This window comes from Schizophyllum commune (genome assembly GCF_000143185.2).
Source record: "Schizophyllum commune H4-8 unplaced genomic scaffold SCHCOscaffold_4, whole genome shotgun sequence".
Lineage (NCBI taxonomy): Eukaryota > Fungi > Basidiomycota > Agaricomycetes > Agaricales > Schizophyllaceae > Schizophyllum > Schizophyllum commune.
In genome coordinates, this window is record NW_026089541.1 from 737,883 (window position 1) to 753,017 (window position 15,135).

A 15,135-nucleotide genomic window follows, 5' to 3' on the forward strand; every position below is an offset into this window, starting at 1 on the left:
ATTACGGTGCGTTGTTGTTCTCCAACTTCTCCTTACCAAGACAGACGTGCAGAGAACCACGTTCCGGACGGGATGGACTATAAACTCAGCTTGGAATTGCAAGAAAGCCCGATACTGAACCGTAAAAGACAGACAGGACAGTAGAAATCCATATTACGCATAGAATTTGTGGCTAACGGGGAATTCTCCTCGAACCCGAGCGGGCCATGCAGCACTGCGAGCAAGTCCTGCATGCTTTGAATCACCAGATACGCCTATTCCAAAAAGTAGTTCGAAAAGGTTGTGTCTGGACGCCTGCATGAATGATACCATTGGCGGTAGAGATGCGAGAGCTGTAATAAGGACGTACCGTTTTGGGCCAAGTAATCCTTGAAATCGACATCCAGTGGGCTCTCCTGGAGCTCGAAGGCCGACGGCGGCCTCCACGGGTCCTTCCTGAAGTTGTCCAACTCAGACCGGCGGACCTGCACGCGTTTGAACGGCGTCGTAGCGATGATCCACGTGTATCCGGCGGGGTCGGCGGGGTTGCCAACGCCTGTGCAATCCACATCCTCGTAACAGCCGAGCACGTCGTTGACACAATTGAAGATCACGCCGCGTTCCTCACAATCTTTGGGCTTCCGTTGCTTGAGGTGTTCAGAGATGTTACACGCGAAGGAGAACATCACATCGCGGTCGACCGGGTAGCCGCCGCGAACGAAGAGGTCTACCAGTCTATCGTCTGGGTCGGGCTGAGGAATGGCCGTATCGCTCTGCTCATCATCATACATCGCTGAAGGCAATGCAAGGTGCTTGCTCACCGATGCTATAGTTGACTGATCCATGGGCATGTTGGGCGAGATGACGAGCACTTATGTAAAAGCCGCACCTATGCAACTGTTCCCGTGGCAGCTTGTCGGTCCCTTCCATGACCACGAGCGTTCGACTCATGGTGTGCCCGCTCAGCGTCGAACCACCAGCATCGACGGTGGCCACACACAAGGCTTGCATCGTACGCCAGTAAGTATATAGATTCCCCGCTGCAACGGACTGGTAGTCGAACCACTAAATGACGAATAAGGTAGGGTGATGCGTATTGGTAGGCCTCGTAAAATAATAGAGCTGCGTCGTTCGTTGAACAGAGAAGAGAAGAGAAGGATAGATAAATAGATACACCAGAAATCAAAGCATGGCGAAGCGATAGCAAGGAAGATGGGTGCTGTTAGGTAGAACGAAGAGCAGCTGCAGGAGGCGGGAAGGCACGCGGGCGGGAAACTGCGGGGTACGTAGAGGAAGATGGGCGAGATATGATACGTCGGCCTGCGAAGGAGGCGATGCAAGAACTGACAAGAAAAGTAGGGTAAGATACTATAAAACAGTAGGGCAAGAAGCTGTGAGGTACGCGAGGCAAGAGGCGGAGGGTACGCGGGACTAGTAGGACGGCGCTAGAATGATACAAGATAGCGATGGGCTAGGGCAGTGAAGAAGAAATAGGGAACATCTATGGTGGGACGCGCGGGGCTATAGAAATTATTGGAACGGTACTTGCGGCAGAGGCGTTATTCGGTGCGGCGGGGGATCGGGCCATGCCATTATCCCGCCGGTGGCTGCTCCTCAAACAGCCAAGGCAGCCCTGTCGGCGCATTCGATGCGCGGCGAGGCAGCGGCATCGTCTCGCGTACGTCGGGCGCAGACGCGCGCGTGTTGTAGTCCGTCTGAGGCGGATACATGCCTGGCCCCGACAGGTGGGCCTGTGCGTCCGGGTGCCAGCCCGCCGAGCCGCGCCAGGAGGCGTCGTCGCCGGGATGACCAGAAAGAGGATTATGGTGGTAGAGCGTAGGATCGTGGCGAGAAGAGCGAGGCGAAGGAGACCGCGGGGCGAAGGGAGCGGTGAAGGTCGGCGGGGGCTGAACATGTTGTGGTGGTGGTTGAAAGGTCGTGGGTGGTTGGAAGTGGGGTGGGGGTTGCTGGAAGTCGGACCGAGTAGCCACATTTGTGGCAAAAGGATAATCGTCGCGTCCGTAAGTATCGCGCCCGCGCGATGGGCCGGGCTGGTCCCAAGACCCGCTGAGGAGGCCGCTGGACCGTAGAGAAGGTAGGGCACGAGAGTCGGTCGGTGTCCTTGATAGCATCGGACGCTCGGGATAGGGAGGTTCGGCATTGTAGTATGCGTCCGATGGGTACGTCATCCGACGCTGAAGATATGCCGTAGGCTCTCGCTCGTAGGTGCGCTCGGCTGATGGCTCATATGGCGGACCAGGGAGGGTTGGTGGGTCGTAAAAAGGACCAGGTGGTTGGCCGCGAGAGAAGGGAGCCTGCGTCGGGCGATGTGCATGCCTACCGCTATGCGTGATACCCCAATCGTCGGGCAACTTCAGCGGTGACAGCGGGCGCTGCGAACCAAGTGGCTGTTGACGAGGTTCGGGCCAAAGCCCTGGGAAGGAATGCGAGGACGAACGATCTCTCGTCGCGTCGTGCGGATATGAAGGCAGAGGAAAAACCGGCGAGTATGGCGTGCGCGTTCTCTCGGGTCGCTTGTCGGCGTCGGCTCGTTCGCTGCGCTCATGCGAGCCCATAGGGTGGGAGAACAGGGACGCCAAATATTCGTTGGATTCCTGCGTCTGCTTCCTCTCGTCAGGCGTCGAGTGTAAAGGGTTGATATAACCAGGCAGCCCTGACGGCTGCACGGTATTCATGTGGGACGACGGCGGGGGCATCGGCGGGGGCGGCGTCACCGAACGCATCGCCGAATCCATCGAGCCCCTTCGACGCGCCGGCCGCCTCGGCGTATCCTCATCGTCGTCGTTGGTGGCCTGTGACGGCAGCGTCGGCGCTGGCGTGATCGAGCTCTCCGTACTCGCGGATGACCTCTCCGCCACATTGACTGCCACGTCGCGCGCGAGCGCCGCCGTGTACGCGCCCCACAGGTCCTCCAGCTCGCGGATGCCCTTGAGGATCTCCTCGTCGTCGCGCCTGCAGTGCTTGATGAGCAACCAGATAACGTTGCCGACTGCAAGTCATAGATGTGTTACAAGAGATATGCGGAAGCCGTTGATCAGTACATGAGCGTGACGGGGCATGGCGGAGATGTGGAATTGCAATCCTTCGACCATACGTCGCACGGAAGCGAACGAAACCAGAAGGCATTGACTCCGGAAGCCAAAAGCCAGAAAACCCAAACTGAATAGAAAGAGAAGATAAACCCTGACACTCACGTATGGAGCTATTCTTCGCGCGATCGCCGAACATGCGCACTATGGCCTGTAGCGTCTTCGCAGGCCAGGTCGGAGGCGCGTCGCGATCCTCGGCCTCCGGGCCTGCATCCGGTTGCCCTTCCAGGCTCTCAGGAACCATGGCGGGCGGAGCTGCGCCTGAGTCCGACTGCATTCCACCCGGACTGGTCTGCATAGCATTCGGACTCGCCTGAGCCGTCACAGGGCTCGCCATCAGGCCCCTCGACCGCGCCTCGTGCAGCAGAAGCGCGCACGACGCGCGGTACATGTGCATATTCGCCCAGCACCAAGCGTCGTTGTTCGAGCTCGTTTCGAGCATCAGTTGCTGCACCGCCAGCACCTCGTCGGTGAACTGAAGGTGCGGCGGAAGGCTGGCCTCCCAGGCCTGATTCGTGCGTTAGTGAGGGTATACTCGAAACAAACATAAGAACCTGGTTCTCACGTTCAAGCGTATCTCGAGATTGCGGACGTGCGACTTTCCCGGCGGGTTCGCTAAAGAGGCTGCTTGAGACTACCTCGCGGGGACGACCTGCAGTGCACGTACACTCCACGTCCTCTAGCGCAAACTCCAGCTCCGCCCAGATCGTCGCGATGCGGATAAGGTGGCCGATCTCGGATACGTGTTCCGTTTGCGGGGGCGGGAGGTAGAGATATTCTGCTGCAGATGTTAGCATCGTTCTGCATGTGCGCCAGCGTTCGATCAACCACACAGCGCTACGAAGCGCAACGCAAGCGCCCACAAGACAATCACCCCCAGCAAGAGCATCCAGCATCCCAAAACAGGATAAGATACAAAGAAAAAACATCAACACCACTCACCCGCCGGCGTCGTCCCCACCGCCATCTCAAACGCCGTCTCGTCGCACGGCAGCCGCAGGCGCGGGTCCGCCGTCAGCCAGTGCCGCGGGCCCCTCACGTACACGGAGACGAGGATGTCGAGGAGGTACATGAGCCAGTACACGCGCCGGAGGCACTCCTTGTTGATCGCGGCCTCGATGTGCGCGGACGCGGAGCCGAGCGCGGGCCGCGGGGTGTCCTCGTTCGAGTGCACGCCGAGGCGGTCGCAGACTTGGAAGTTGAGGTCTGGGGGTGGGGGGTGGGCGTCAGTACTAGTGATGCATGGTGACAGTAGGGGTGCAAGGGGACAGTGAGGCTGGGAAGGACGTAAACGCACCATGATAGCGCATGTTCCACGCCGTCGCGCCGCCCACGCGCGTGTCGTGTATCTGCAGCAGACACAGCGCCTGCGCGACCGCCAGGCTCGGCTCGCACGCCAGCCGGCCCGCGCCGTCGAACATCAGGCTCAGCGCCTCCTGCGCGAACGGGCGGCCCGCATACCGCGCCGGGCGCGTCCGCAGGCGCGGCTGCTTCGAGAGCGGCGCGGCGAGGGCGCAGATGGCGAAGACGAGGTAGGGCGGGACGAGCCCGTGCGTGAGCGCGGCCGTGAAGGTCGGCTTGTGGAAGACGAGCCGCGCGGGGTGGCAGTGGGTGAAGAATACTGGGGAGTCGTGTTCGTTAGTTATGTTCCCGTCAGTTGTATTCCCGTCAGGTAGCATCGCACGGAGTCCCCCCCGTCCTGAGCTCGACCCCCGCCACAGAAGATACAAAAAACAAACACTCACATCCCACGAGCTCCCTTATGAGCCGGTTGTCCAGCTTCACCGAGGTCGCGGGCTCGATGGCGTTCGCGTTCTGCGACTGCGACGCGAGGTAGTCCACGGGGTAGCCGAGCGACGTCCCGCTCGCCGAGGTGCGCAGGCGCTTGCGCGGAGACGGGTCCTCGATGGAAGGCGCAGTCCAGGTCGGGAGAGGCTGCGCCGGCGCTCGGGGGTCGCCCGAGGGTGCTCGAGGGTCGCCCAAGGGTGCTCGAGGGTCGCTCAAAGGCGCCCGGGCATCACCAAGAGAGGCTGATCTGTATGGCCCTTGTTGCGATGAGGAGGGGGACTGGTCTCTGGTGACTATAGGTGCAGGAACGGGACGGCCTTGGCTGTCCGTGTAGGTGCACGTCTTGGACGCAAAGTAACTGGGAGGGGGTGTGAGGGGAAGCGCAGTTCTAAAAGGAAGCGACGAGCGAACCAGTTGCTACAGGGCGCTATACGGCGAGCTCGTTCAGTATGGAGGGGGGAAGGACAAACTCGAACACGAACCGGTTCCATCGCATCTCTGAAAGAAAAGTCAGATGAGGAATGACTCGAGCAACACTGAGACGTACGCGCTTCGACCTATGACATGCATCGCATGCCTTCGTCGTCGAGCACCGGTCAGCGTCGGGCGTATGTGCGGGGACACAGCGACGCACCTTGGTGAGCCGTTTGCGCTTCGACCCCGCCCTCTCGCTCGCAAAAGGTTGATCGTCGACCGCCGGGACGTTGTCCGGCATAGTGGTCGGGCTGCGGCCTCGGTGGCCACTGCTGGAGGGACCCGCGTCGCGCCAATCCTGGTTCATAGCCCGGCGGCTGCAGCCCCGCAAACGCGGCGGGACGACGCGGACGAAGACGGCTCTATGCCTTGGAAGTGACTAAAAGGAGAGGGGGGAAAGGAAACGCGATGGTGCGGAGAAAGGGATGGAAAGATGCTCTGTCTGAAAAGAGCGGCGCGTTTGAACTTTGGGAAGCGGGCCCGGCTTGGCGCCCGGATTGCCGATTCCTTACGGGGTTCGGCACGAGCAGAGGGGAGAGTCGATTATTATTATTCGATCCGATCTGAGGGACCCGAGCTAGCGTGCCGCAGAAGGTCCGCGGCTGCCGCAGAACACGTGTGCCATTGCCCAAAGCCTCCGCGTAGGAGACTGTCATCGCCGAGCCGCCTTATTCACAGACAATGACCAGGGAACGAGCACGACGAAGAGGAGCGTACGGACTTGGGCAAGCCATTGATACGTCGACGGCATCATGTCACAAGGTGACATCGGCGTTCTTCGTGTCAGCCTTTCTCGCCCATGTCCAGGCTGAATAGAGTAACGAGGCGCCTCACGGGTAGCGCATCGATACACCAATGACAATCTTCAACTACACCATCTGGGTGAATCAGGCCTGACGGAAGGACGCAGCGTATCCTTTGCGAACCTGTGCACGTGACATGTTGAACTTCCGCCGACCTCAAAGACAGACCACCTGGCTGTGGCTCCTGAGGTGATCGCTTATGCATATGGGTATTTCTAGAGCTTTATAGATACTCAATGTGCTCGAAATGGCCCTCCATTGGTCCAGCACGAATCCACGAGTCCTGCACACCCGAGCGGTCTGCAGTGTGACATGGTGTGACGTACGAGTAAACCTCTCCCGAAACCGAGTAAGGCGGAAACAAGGGGGATTGGGAACCGAACAAAGGCCGTTCGAATCCATCAACTTCTATGGTCTAAATCGAATAATAATAATCGACTATTGACTCGGCAGGAGCACCCACACATGCCGCGGTTTCCACTCGGACTGGTCTCCTGGACGCCCTCATCATTCCACGCAGAGTGGCAACACCAGTCAGGCCCCCGGCGGCGGGGCGCGACCGCTGGGCGACCAGGAGCAGGGCCCCGACAATTCGGTATGTCATCGCTGCTTCTGCGGAACCAATTCTGATTTTAGGCGCCGGAGAGATCGAGATCTCTGATGGCTGATTGGCATCGAATGTCGCGTGGTCGGGCGTGCCGTCGGCTACCACGTGCGCCTTGCCGAAGCGTGGCAGAGCATGGCGAGCGCCGAGCGTCAGGGAGCTGCAGGGTCAGGACTCTGTGTTTTGTTTGCGAGAGATGCTTGTCCTGCGCCTTCACAACGCTCAAACCTCGACCCTGTCCCTCTCTCGTCGCGTAACCCCGCTCACTCCAACAATTCGCGCCGCCCTGCCCGAGTCTCCTCAACGTCGCCCATGCATGGAGCCAGCCGATATCGATATGCCTCATCAGGCAGCAAGCTCCATCCGTCCGCTCCACCGAGCGATAATCGATGGAAAACCCCCCCAGCCCATGGCGCGCAGTGCCACCGACCCTGCAACGACGCGATAGAGTTGTCAGCCTGGAACTTCGACCGAAAGTTCCTGCAACACGATCGTTTCACCACACAGGAACGCCCGCGCCGCGGATATCCATCGAAGGGTGTTCCGCCTGTCCCGTCGCTATCTAAGTGTGATCTGTGGCAGGCAAGCTGTGCTCGAGCCAGCAGTCGATCTGCCCGCAAAATTCGCGCACACGATTTTTAGCAGGTGACGATGTTTTCTTGACGCGGACTCCGTCAGAGTACACAATAGGCTTTCAAAGACGGTTGGAAACTACCCAAAGTCAATAGCCCCACCCAATCGATGGACTCGGGATACTGACGGTAACCACCATCCGAAACATCGCTTTTCCCACAGTGTTCACATTTAGAAAATCGAGGAAAAATCACCATAATTTAGCCCGTATATCACAAGCGTTATGTACAAAATTTCAGACCATTCGACCGTATAATGAGCCATAGGCGCGGTGGAAGCTTTATGATAGGGAGAGGGCTGCCATCACCCCCTTTTGATGGATTTCTTGTGTTCCAAGCGCTGGTGTACCCATTTCTCCCTGAGGGCATCTTTGTCGTATTGTAATTGAACCTTGGGTGTCGTTTTCGAGCGAAGGCGCAGGCGCTGCATTGGCCCGAACGCGGTGTTTCGGATGGTGGGTACAAAGTGGGTTCCCCACTCAACGCCTGACCCCCCTCTCTCGAGCTCAATCCTTCACGGATTCGTCTGAAAATATTCATACAGATACTATACGACGTGATACAACAATATATATCACTCAGCGGCCGCGGACTGCTTGAATTTCGAGTGGCAGCGGCGGCGCGGCAAATCCGTTTCGGATGGGGGTTACCGTCAGTAGTCAGCGTATCCCGCGATGAAGATTTGAGAAGCGCGAGGTGGAAACGGCCTCAAGGTAGCAGTGTCCTCCGCAGAGCAGCGGGCATCTCGTGCTCTAGCTTCCTGAGACAGCCAGAGAATGAAGGTACGCTGCCGATTTGCACAACAGGCATTGACAGGAAAATTGCTCGAGTTCAACGTTCAACTTCGAAGTCCAGTGACTTTCACGTGCTTGCCATCTTTGCGAGTTGACTCGAACTCTGCGCTTTTGGGGTTTTATCCAGGCCTCTTAGTGCTCAGTGCTTGTAACAGGCGCCAACTGCCTACTACCTCGCATCCACTCTCAGTCTCTCACCATCCGTTTGCCACATGTTCAGTCCAACAGGGCCTAATATTTTGTCCTGTCTGTCAGGCTCGCTTCATTTCTCATTGCATACCTTATATAGAAAGATGAACACACCCCTGTAATATGCAGATGATTCTGTACCAAATCCGTGCCGCTGCACATAATATGTGGCTCGGTGGGCGTCCTTACGTACTCGCACGCCTGTTTGGTCGTTGCGCTTAGCCGTCAACTTCTCGGCGACACTTTCTTCATATCGTAACCTGTCGTCTGCGTGCTAGTATGTGTATCTGCTCACTCAAAACAGAACATTGACTGACAACGTACAGCATGGACGGCTACCCGCCACCCAACCTCGGTGACGAAGAACCATTCGAGGAAGTCGACCTCCGCGGCGGCTATCCCATCGACGACGAGCAGATGTTCAACCTCGCGGACCTCGCGGCCACCCATTCCATCGCGCTTGGCTTTCAAGCCCATCCCCCGCGAGACAAGAACGACGTAGGCAGGATGGCACTGCTCGTCAACGACCTCTTCGAGGAGTACATGGACATCCAGTGCGCGTGTGTGGGAAACGCCAGAGATCCCAGGGAGTGGTCGTGGTTCTTAGCGACGTCTCCGGGGAGGACCGTTGACCTGCCTCGCGCCGAGTATGACAAGTTGATTGAGACGCAAGATTTCTGGAACCCTCCCGCCAAGTACAACTTACAGGAGACCAGCGCCGACAGGGAGGTCAAGCGGACGCTGGAGGCGAAAGGTGTGGCTTGCCCTCAGGCTCACTCACCCACTGGTGCAGCATGACCTGACAGTTCTCGCAGGCATACACGTCCGACCCTTTCACACGGTCTATTGGGGCTGAGGCAACTCTACATATGTATGCGATTCCGAATCTACTGGCATCTCGATATACGTGTCCGAATGTCCAACTATTACAACAACAAACCAGCTATGCACAAAGCTCCTCGACGTCTTCGTCGATATTATTATTACAGGTTCTGAACATCGCGAGCCGCCTGAAGAGTGTCCAGAAGGGTGGACGCAGACCACGCCTGCGTCCGGCACGAGTCATGGCAATACGATCCGTTCTCGTTTGTCAATTCGGGGATACCCGCCCAAGGGTCGTCCTTGATATGCTTGCGGACTGTCAAGAGCGCGTTGTACAGGTAGTGCAGAGTCACAGTGATGTCCTGCGGCGGCGATGAGCACGACCCTTGTACAAAGAACGGAAGGACTCACATCTTTGCCGGCACCAACACGGCTGTCGAAGTCGAGGTACGCGCGCAGGAAGTAGCCCAAAGGCCAACCCCATTCGGGACCCTGACATACAGGTAAGCATGTCGTATTGAGCAGAAGACCGGACTGTGCTTACGCAGTGATAGTTGAGACCCTTGGCGACTGACGGGTCCGTCGAGTCGTTTGAGTTGTCGTAGTTCGGCCTGTACTGCAAGTCCGCCGGGTCCAGCGTCTTCATACCAAGCGGCGCGCGCAAGACCTTGTCGGCGATCTTAAGCGCACCGAGAGCGTGGTGAGGGTCAAAAAGCTCAGGAGCGACGGTCATGGCAATTGGGAAGTTGCAGCGAAGCTGGTAATCGGACCAGTCGCGGCCAACTCCCGAGCCATACACATCCTTGTAGATGCCGCGACGGTTGACCAGAGACGTCTTGATATTGTAATGGCTGTCCTGCGCCGGGTCTGCATATGATGAGCGTCGATTCGAAGCAGCAGTGCGAGCGACGTACCGGTAGGAACGTAGTAACACTTTTCGAACGACTCCTGGATGAGGTCCGACCATGCCTTATACGTGACGAACGTCTTCTGGCCGTTGACTGTGCATGCACATGAGTCATGGCGCATAAGAACACGAGGAACAAAGCACGTACTCGTCGCATCAACGCCCTTGAAAGGGAACTTGCCACTCGCCGACAACTTCGCCAGCCAGCGCAAAGTGCTCTTCAGCAGGCCAGTAATCTCCACCGGCGCGCCATCTCGAGGCGTCCCCGGCTTGCCCTTCGTCCCCGCGCGCTCGGACTCGCCCATCTTGTCCATCCAGGTACCGCAGTTGAACTCGTTGCCGCCGAAGATGATGCCCGTGTTCCAGTCGACGTCGATGTCAATATTGAAGCCCGGGTCCTTCATCTGCATGTCTAGGTTCGGGCCGGCGTTGTACTCGCGGAAGTGGATGCCGTCAGCGTGGCGCTGCAGGATCTCTTGAATGATCTCGGCGACGGTGCTGGAGTACGCGTACGCGCGAGGGTCGTTCCAAGGCACCCAAGTCTCGTCCTTTGGGAAGCGGCGCTTCACGGGCTCGGACAGCAGGGAGATGCCATCGGGTGCCATGTTGACATAGTCCTGGATGTTCTGGACCATCCACCAAGGTGAGTCACGCGAGTTGTACCTGGGTGAGTGCATAAGCTATGAGGAACCACCACGAAAGACGCAGCCGTACCTCGGAGTGCGCACAGAGTCCAGGAGGTTCGGAATAAGGCCATGCTTCAACGTCGACGCGAACGTCAGGATATGGTTCCTCGCGCCCTCGAAGTTGCCCGTCGTCAAGAACAGCCCGCGGAGCGAAATGAACACATCCCGACCCCAGCACCTCGCCCACCCCGCCGCAAAGTGCGGCAGCCCAGCGGCGAGAGACGGTGTTGGCTTGGCCGGGTCCAGCGACGCCGACTTGACGAGACCATGCATTTGAATGGAGCAGAGGCTGAGGTCGTGGGTAAGGTCGTGGCCTGAGGAGACGAACTCCGAGGATTGTTCAATGACCGAGCGACGGGCGGCCTTGTAAGCCGCAGAGATGACGAGGGCGAAGTATTTGGGGCGCAGGTGCGGCGGGACGCCAGCCTTGACGCGCTCAAAGCGCTCCTTGAACCAGTTCGCCGCCTTCTCGAGGTTGGGCAACAGCTCCGTCTGCCTAGTGGGTCGTTAGCAAGGGCATACTATGATAGCATTGACATTCACTCACCTGAAGAGGCGATCGCTGACATAGTCAAGCGCCCAAGAGCCCTCGCGAAGATGACCGCAGAGAGGATGCCCGAGGTCGTTGTACATCATAACGTGCCGGAGCGGGTGCATCCATCCCTCCAAGCCGCAGTAGACCATGTCACCGAGGTTGGGCACGTTGTATGCGCCGAAGACACCGTCTGTCGCGTCGCGCTCCTCGCCTGCCGCGCGGTGAAGAATGACGTTGAGCTCGATGAGGTTGAGCGCATCGAAGGTCTCCGCGGCGCCCGAAGCGCAGAACGTGTCGAGCGTCGAGTCGTAATTTTGCATCTGCGTCTCGAAGACCATGACGCTTCCCGGAGGGAAGTAATCCGGGACTACGATTTCGGAGTACGGGCCTTCGTGGTCAAGCCCCTGGGGAACAATAACTGGGTCAAGGTCGACGAGCTTGCTGGGTAGACCGTGCAGCGTATTGGGGTCAGCGTTGTCGTGGCCCTCGACCTCGATGATGGCGCCCATGATGAACTTCGTACGCTGGCGGCGAAGCTTGATGGGCGAGACTAGCAGGGTTCGTCAACATTGCGCGAGGTCTCCTGGCGACGAACTTACTCTGGCCTCTATCCTTGTTGCCCTTGCTAAAGGCCGTATGCGCCACCAGCAAGTACCCCTTCTGGGTACCCGGGTGCACGCGATGCAGTACAATATACTGTACACGAATCAGCGTTAACAACAAGACATTCGTAAAGAACACTTACGTCGTTCTCCTGGTGGACATGTCCCTCCACGTACCCGCCGAGCATCATCTCCATGTGCAGCGAGTTCAGAACCCTCTTCACCCGAGCAGCGCCGCTGTGCGGCCCAAGGCCCGTCACTTCGTACTTACGGTTCTCGCCCACGAGGTTGAGCAGCTTCGGGTAGAGGTCGTCGAAGCCCTTCACGGAGCCGATGGCGCAGTGGGCGAAGGTGACCAACGCGCCGGTGGACAGCGCGTCCTCCGGGGAGCGCTTGTCGGCCGGAGACTCATTGTCGTGCGTAAGATCATACAAGAGCGCGTGCGGCATGGACCCGGTAAGAGGGATGACAAGAGCCTTGCGGACAGGACCCTTTCCGGTAGGAGATGGCACATCTTCGGTGCTGGTCATGCAGGCTCCGTCCATGGAACCTGAGGAGAGGGTGTCAGCAAGTCGCGCTATACGGGTAAAGAAGTGCACTCACCGATGGGCTTGCCGACACCATGGCGATACAGAAGACGGCTCAGCTCCTTTGGGTCCCACCCATTGTAGCTCTCGCGGATAAGCGAGTTCACGCCGAGGCGCTTCACGAAGTACAGGTCCATCTCCTCGCTGCCCGTGAACAGCTCGGCGCACACGTAAAGGTCGGGGTTGACGACGCGAGCGGCGTCGAGCATGTGTGTGCCAACGTGCAGGGGTGTCGAATGGCAGTTGTCGATCCTAAAGCCCTCAAAAGTAGCTGCGAGCGAGCTAACGTAGGTCGTCATGTGCTGCCAGAGCCAAGGGTTGGACGACGGTCCGTCGCCGTAGCGGAGCTTGACGCAGTCGCCCCAGACAATGACCTCGCGCCGAAGGTAAGCCTTGGATGGCAGCAGCGCGAAGTTCTGTAGAGGGTCCGCGTTCCAGATCCAGCCATTGTTTGCGACCGAGTACTTCAGTGGGTCCTTATCAGCGTGAGGCGCAATGCGGGTGAAGTAGACCTCGACCAAGGGCGACCTATACGACTCGTGAGGACACTACAACAGCAGGGAGCAGCAATTGGCCTACTCTTTCGTAATCTTGCCCATCTTCGGCCCATGCTCGTCGAGCCTCGTGTAGTTAAGGCGATTGCGGATGTTGTCGAGGGCGACCTTAACGTCCGCCTCCCACTCCTGGTACAGCGGGACGTTAAGCACATCGACAACCTTCGTCCATGCGTCGGCCAGAGCATCCGCATCCGAGAGGTCCACGAAAGCTGCCTGGACTATGCCTGCAGCGACCGCGCCATCAACGGAGACACCGAACCGGGAAGCATACTGAGCCAAGCCTTTGACCTTGCCGGACGAGCGGACGATCTCTGCGAGTTCGACGACAGATTTACGAGCGATGTCGGCACCTGCCCAGGGCTCGACCTTCTTGCTCGAGAGTGCGGCCTTGACAGCCTCGCGTTCGCGCGTGACGTCGAGAACGTAGTACTGCCAGAGGTTTAGTCCCTTCATGACCCCATCGAAGCCGCTGATAAGAGCGTCGACGTCCTGGGAGGAGTTGACAAGGGTGGGCAGGTTGCGAGACTCAAGGGTGGCAGAGAATTCAATCATGGCGCTGTCGATCTCGAGCGCAGGAGTGAGATGAGGGGTGTTCGCGGGGCTGAAGCCTATGCTCTAAGTCAGAATCGCGCATGAGAAAGTATAGAAGTACGGACCGGCTTCGGGGTGATCAGCGAGCCACGGGCTGTTGTTGGCCGTGTGGTTGAGAACAACGTCGGTGAGGCTGAGAAGACCGTATTCATCGCGGGCCACCTTCAGCACTTCCTCCACCTTCGCCTTGCCGCCGTCGGAAGGTACTTTTCCTCCTTGAAAGAGGTCGGCGTCGTACGAGAGCTGGTCCTTGATGGAATAAGGGCTGTTGCTTTCGCCGCGCGCTTGCAGAGGGGTGTAATGAAGCATCGTGTATCCACGATCCTTTGCCTCTTCGAAGTGCTTGCGCCATTCGGACATGGGTCCCATCCACTTCGACACGACCGTAAGGATGGATAGGGCGTCGAGCGGCAGGTTCACATGTTTGGCCTGGATGACACCTCCCTTCGAGGGGGGCAAGGGCTCGAGGTCCTTCGTTAGGATGGACGAGCGGCCCTTGGCGCGTAGCACGGGATCGACGTTAAAGTAACCCTCGGGTCCCTTGACGCGCTGGCCCTGCTCTGCACCATCGTACTCGACCCAGAAGACGAAGGCGCCAGCGTGCGAGATGGGCAAGTCGATCTGGATAGGCTTGGAGAGCACGGTAGGAAGCCTGAGGAGTATTTGAATGAGATTATATGCGCATATATGCGGTCATTTCGCTCACTTTCGCTCTGCAAAGCGATCCCTGTCGAACTTGCCTCCATCGAGCGGGAAGTTGGTCTTGAATACGCCGTTACGCGACGCGGGCATACCGGCATCGATGGACACGCGCAGGATGTACGGTACATAAGCGGGCGGGAGGCGGATGTACTGAATGATCATCCTTGAGCAGACGCGACGCGTCGAGATAGCGGTTGAGGACGTACCGAGCGATCCTTGCTGGGGCCGCCATCGACATCGAGCTTGAGCTCATAGACGTGCAAAGGCGCCTCGTTCGCGCCAACGGCGGACTGGAAGAACTCCAAGCCCTCATCGGCGGGTGTCTTCGGCGTCCTGGGCGTCTTGGGCGTCTTGGGCGTGATTGGGCTGTTCGACGTCGACCGGGTCGCCCTTGCGGTCGGGATCGACACGGTCGGGCCCTTGCCGTTCTTGCGAGTCTTGTTGGGCATCCTGCAGCGCGACGACCGGGAGGGTATTCGCTGAGGACGGGGAGGAGAAGAGGGAAGAAGAAAGAAGGACGCGCGATCCAGGCCCGTACATTATATAGCGCTGATCCTGGTGATCGTGTTTGTCTGACGTCAAGGAGGCCAAATTCCCCGGTCGGCCGCCCCGCATTTTACCTTTTATGGCTCCATACGCGCCTTTTATGGAAGGCTTTGTGGCCTCGCGCGTCACTCAAGCCTAACCACATCGACAGTGATCGTCATTGACAGAAAAACAAGGCACGCCGTCGTCAATGTCGGCGAATTTAGGGCTCGGGAGCTTCACCAGTT

General features: G+C 58.4%; 5 protein-coding genes across 5 annotated transcripts; 2 read left to right on the top strand and 3 right to left on the bottom strand.

Annotated features, from left to right (window-relative positions):
- Nucleotides 1–153: 153 nt before the first annotated feature.
- On the bottom strand, nucleotides 154–846 carry SCHCODRAFT_02686310 (uncharacterized protein; the record flags this gene model as incomplete). The annotated part of the gene is made up of 3 exons (XM_050346788.1): nucleotides 801–846; nucleotides 350–752; nucleotides 154–254 (listed from the first exon to the last, which is right to left on the bottom strand). Exons 1-3 carry the CDS (start codon nucleotides 828–830, stop codon nucleotides 154–156), a joined length of 534 nt encoding a protein of 177 aa, XP_050200948.1. The 5' UTR covers nucleotides 831–846.
- Nucleotides 847–1,571: 725 nt separating this feature from the next.
- On the bottom strand, nucleotides 1,572–5,592 carry SCHCODRAFT_02598143 (uncharacterized protein; the record flags this gene model as incomplete). The annotated part of the gene is made up of 10 exons (XM_003033117.1): nucleotides 1,572–2,989; nucleotides 3,195–3,597; nucleotides 3,655–3,704; nucleotides 3,757–3,867; nucleotides 4,032–4,295; nucleotides 4,387–4,710; nucleotides 4,835–5,235; nucleotides 5,360–5,375; nucleotides 5,425–5,434; nucleotides 5,512–5,592. The coding sequence occupies 10 exons, from the start codon at nucleotides 5,590–5,592 to the stop codon at nucleotides 1,572–1,574; spliced, it is 3,078 nt and encodes a 1,025-aa protein (XP_003033163.1).
- Nucleotides 5,593–6,946: 1,354 nt separating this feature from the next.
- On the top strand, nucleotides 6,947–7,310 carry SCHCODRAFT_02617763 (uncharacterized protein). The gene has a single exon (XM_050344831.1). It carries the CDS (start codon nucleotides 6,955–6,957, stop codon nucleotides 7,204–7,206), a length of 252 nt encoding a protein of 83 aa, XP_050200949.1. The 5' UTR covers nucleotides 6,947–6,954; the 3' UTR covers nucleotides 7,207–7,310.
- Nucleotides 7,311–8,502: 1,192 nt separating this feature from the next.
- Nucleotides 8,503–9,381, top strand: SCHCODRAFT_02686312 (uncharacterized protein; the record flags this gene model as incomplete). The annotated part of the gene is made up of 4 exons (XM_003032500.3): nucleotides 8,503–8,548; nucleotides 8,596–8,650; nucleotides 8,700–9,127; nucleotides 9,189–9,381. The coding sequence occupies 4 exons, from the start codon at nucleotides 8,503–8,505 to the stop codon at nucleotides 9,227–9,229; spliced, it is 570 nt and encodes a 189-aa protein (XP_003032546.2). The 3' UTR covers nucleotides 9,230–9,381.
- Nucleotides 9,357–14,811, bottom strand: SCHCODRAFT_02598145 (glycoside hydrolase family 13 protein; the record flags this gene model as incomplete). Its single annotated transcript, XM_003033118.2, has 14 exons — nucleotides 9,357–9,557; nucleotides 9,607–9,687; nucleotides 9,740–10,062; nucleotides 10,110–10,196; nucleotides 10,251–10,765; nucleotides 10,817–11,284; nucleotides 11,336–11,873; nucleotides 11,923–12,019; nucleotides 12,069–12,475; nucleotides 12,529–13,040; nucleotides 13,092–13,677; nucleotides 13,726–14,312; nucleotides 14,367–14,512; nucleotides 14,569–14,811. 14 exons carry the CDS (start codon nucleotides 14,809–14,811, stop codon nucleotides 9,357–9,359), a joined length of 4,791 nt encoding a protein of 1,596 aa, XP_003033164.1.
- Nucleotides 14,812–15,135: the final 324 nt, after the last annotated feature.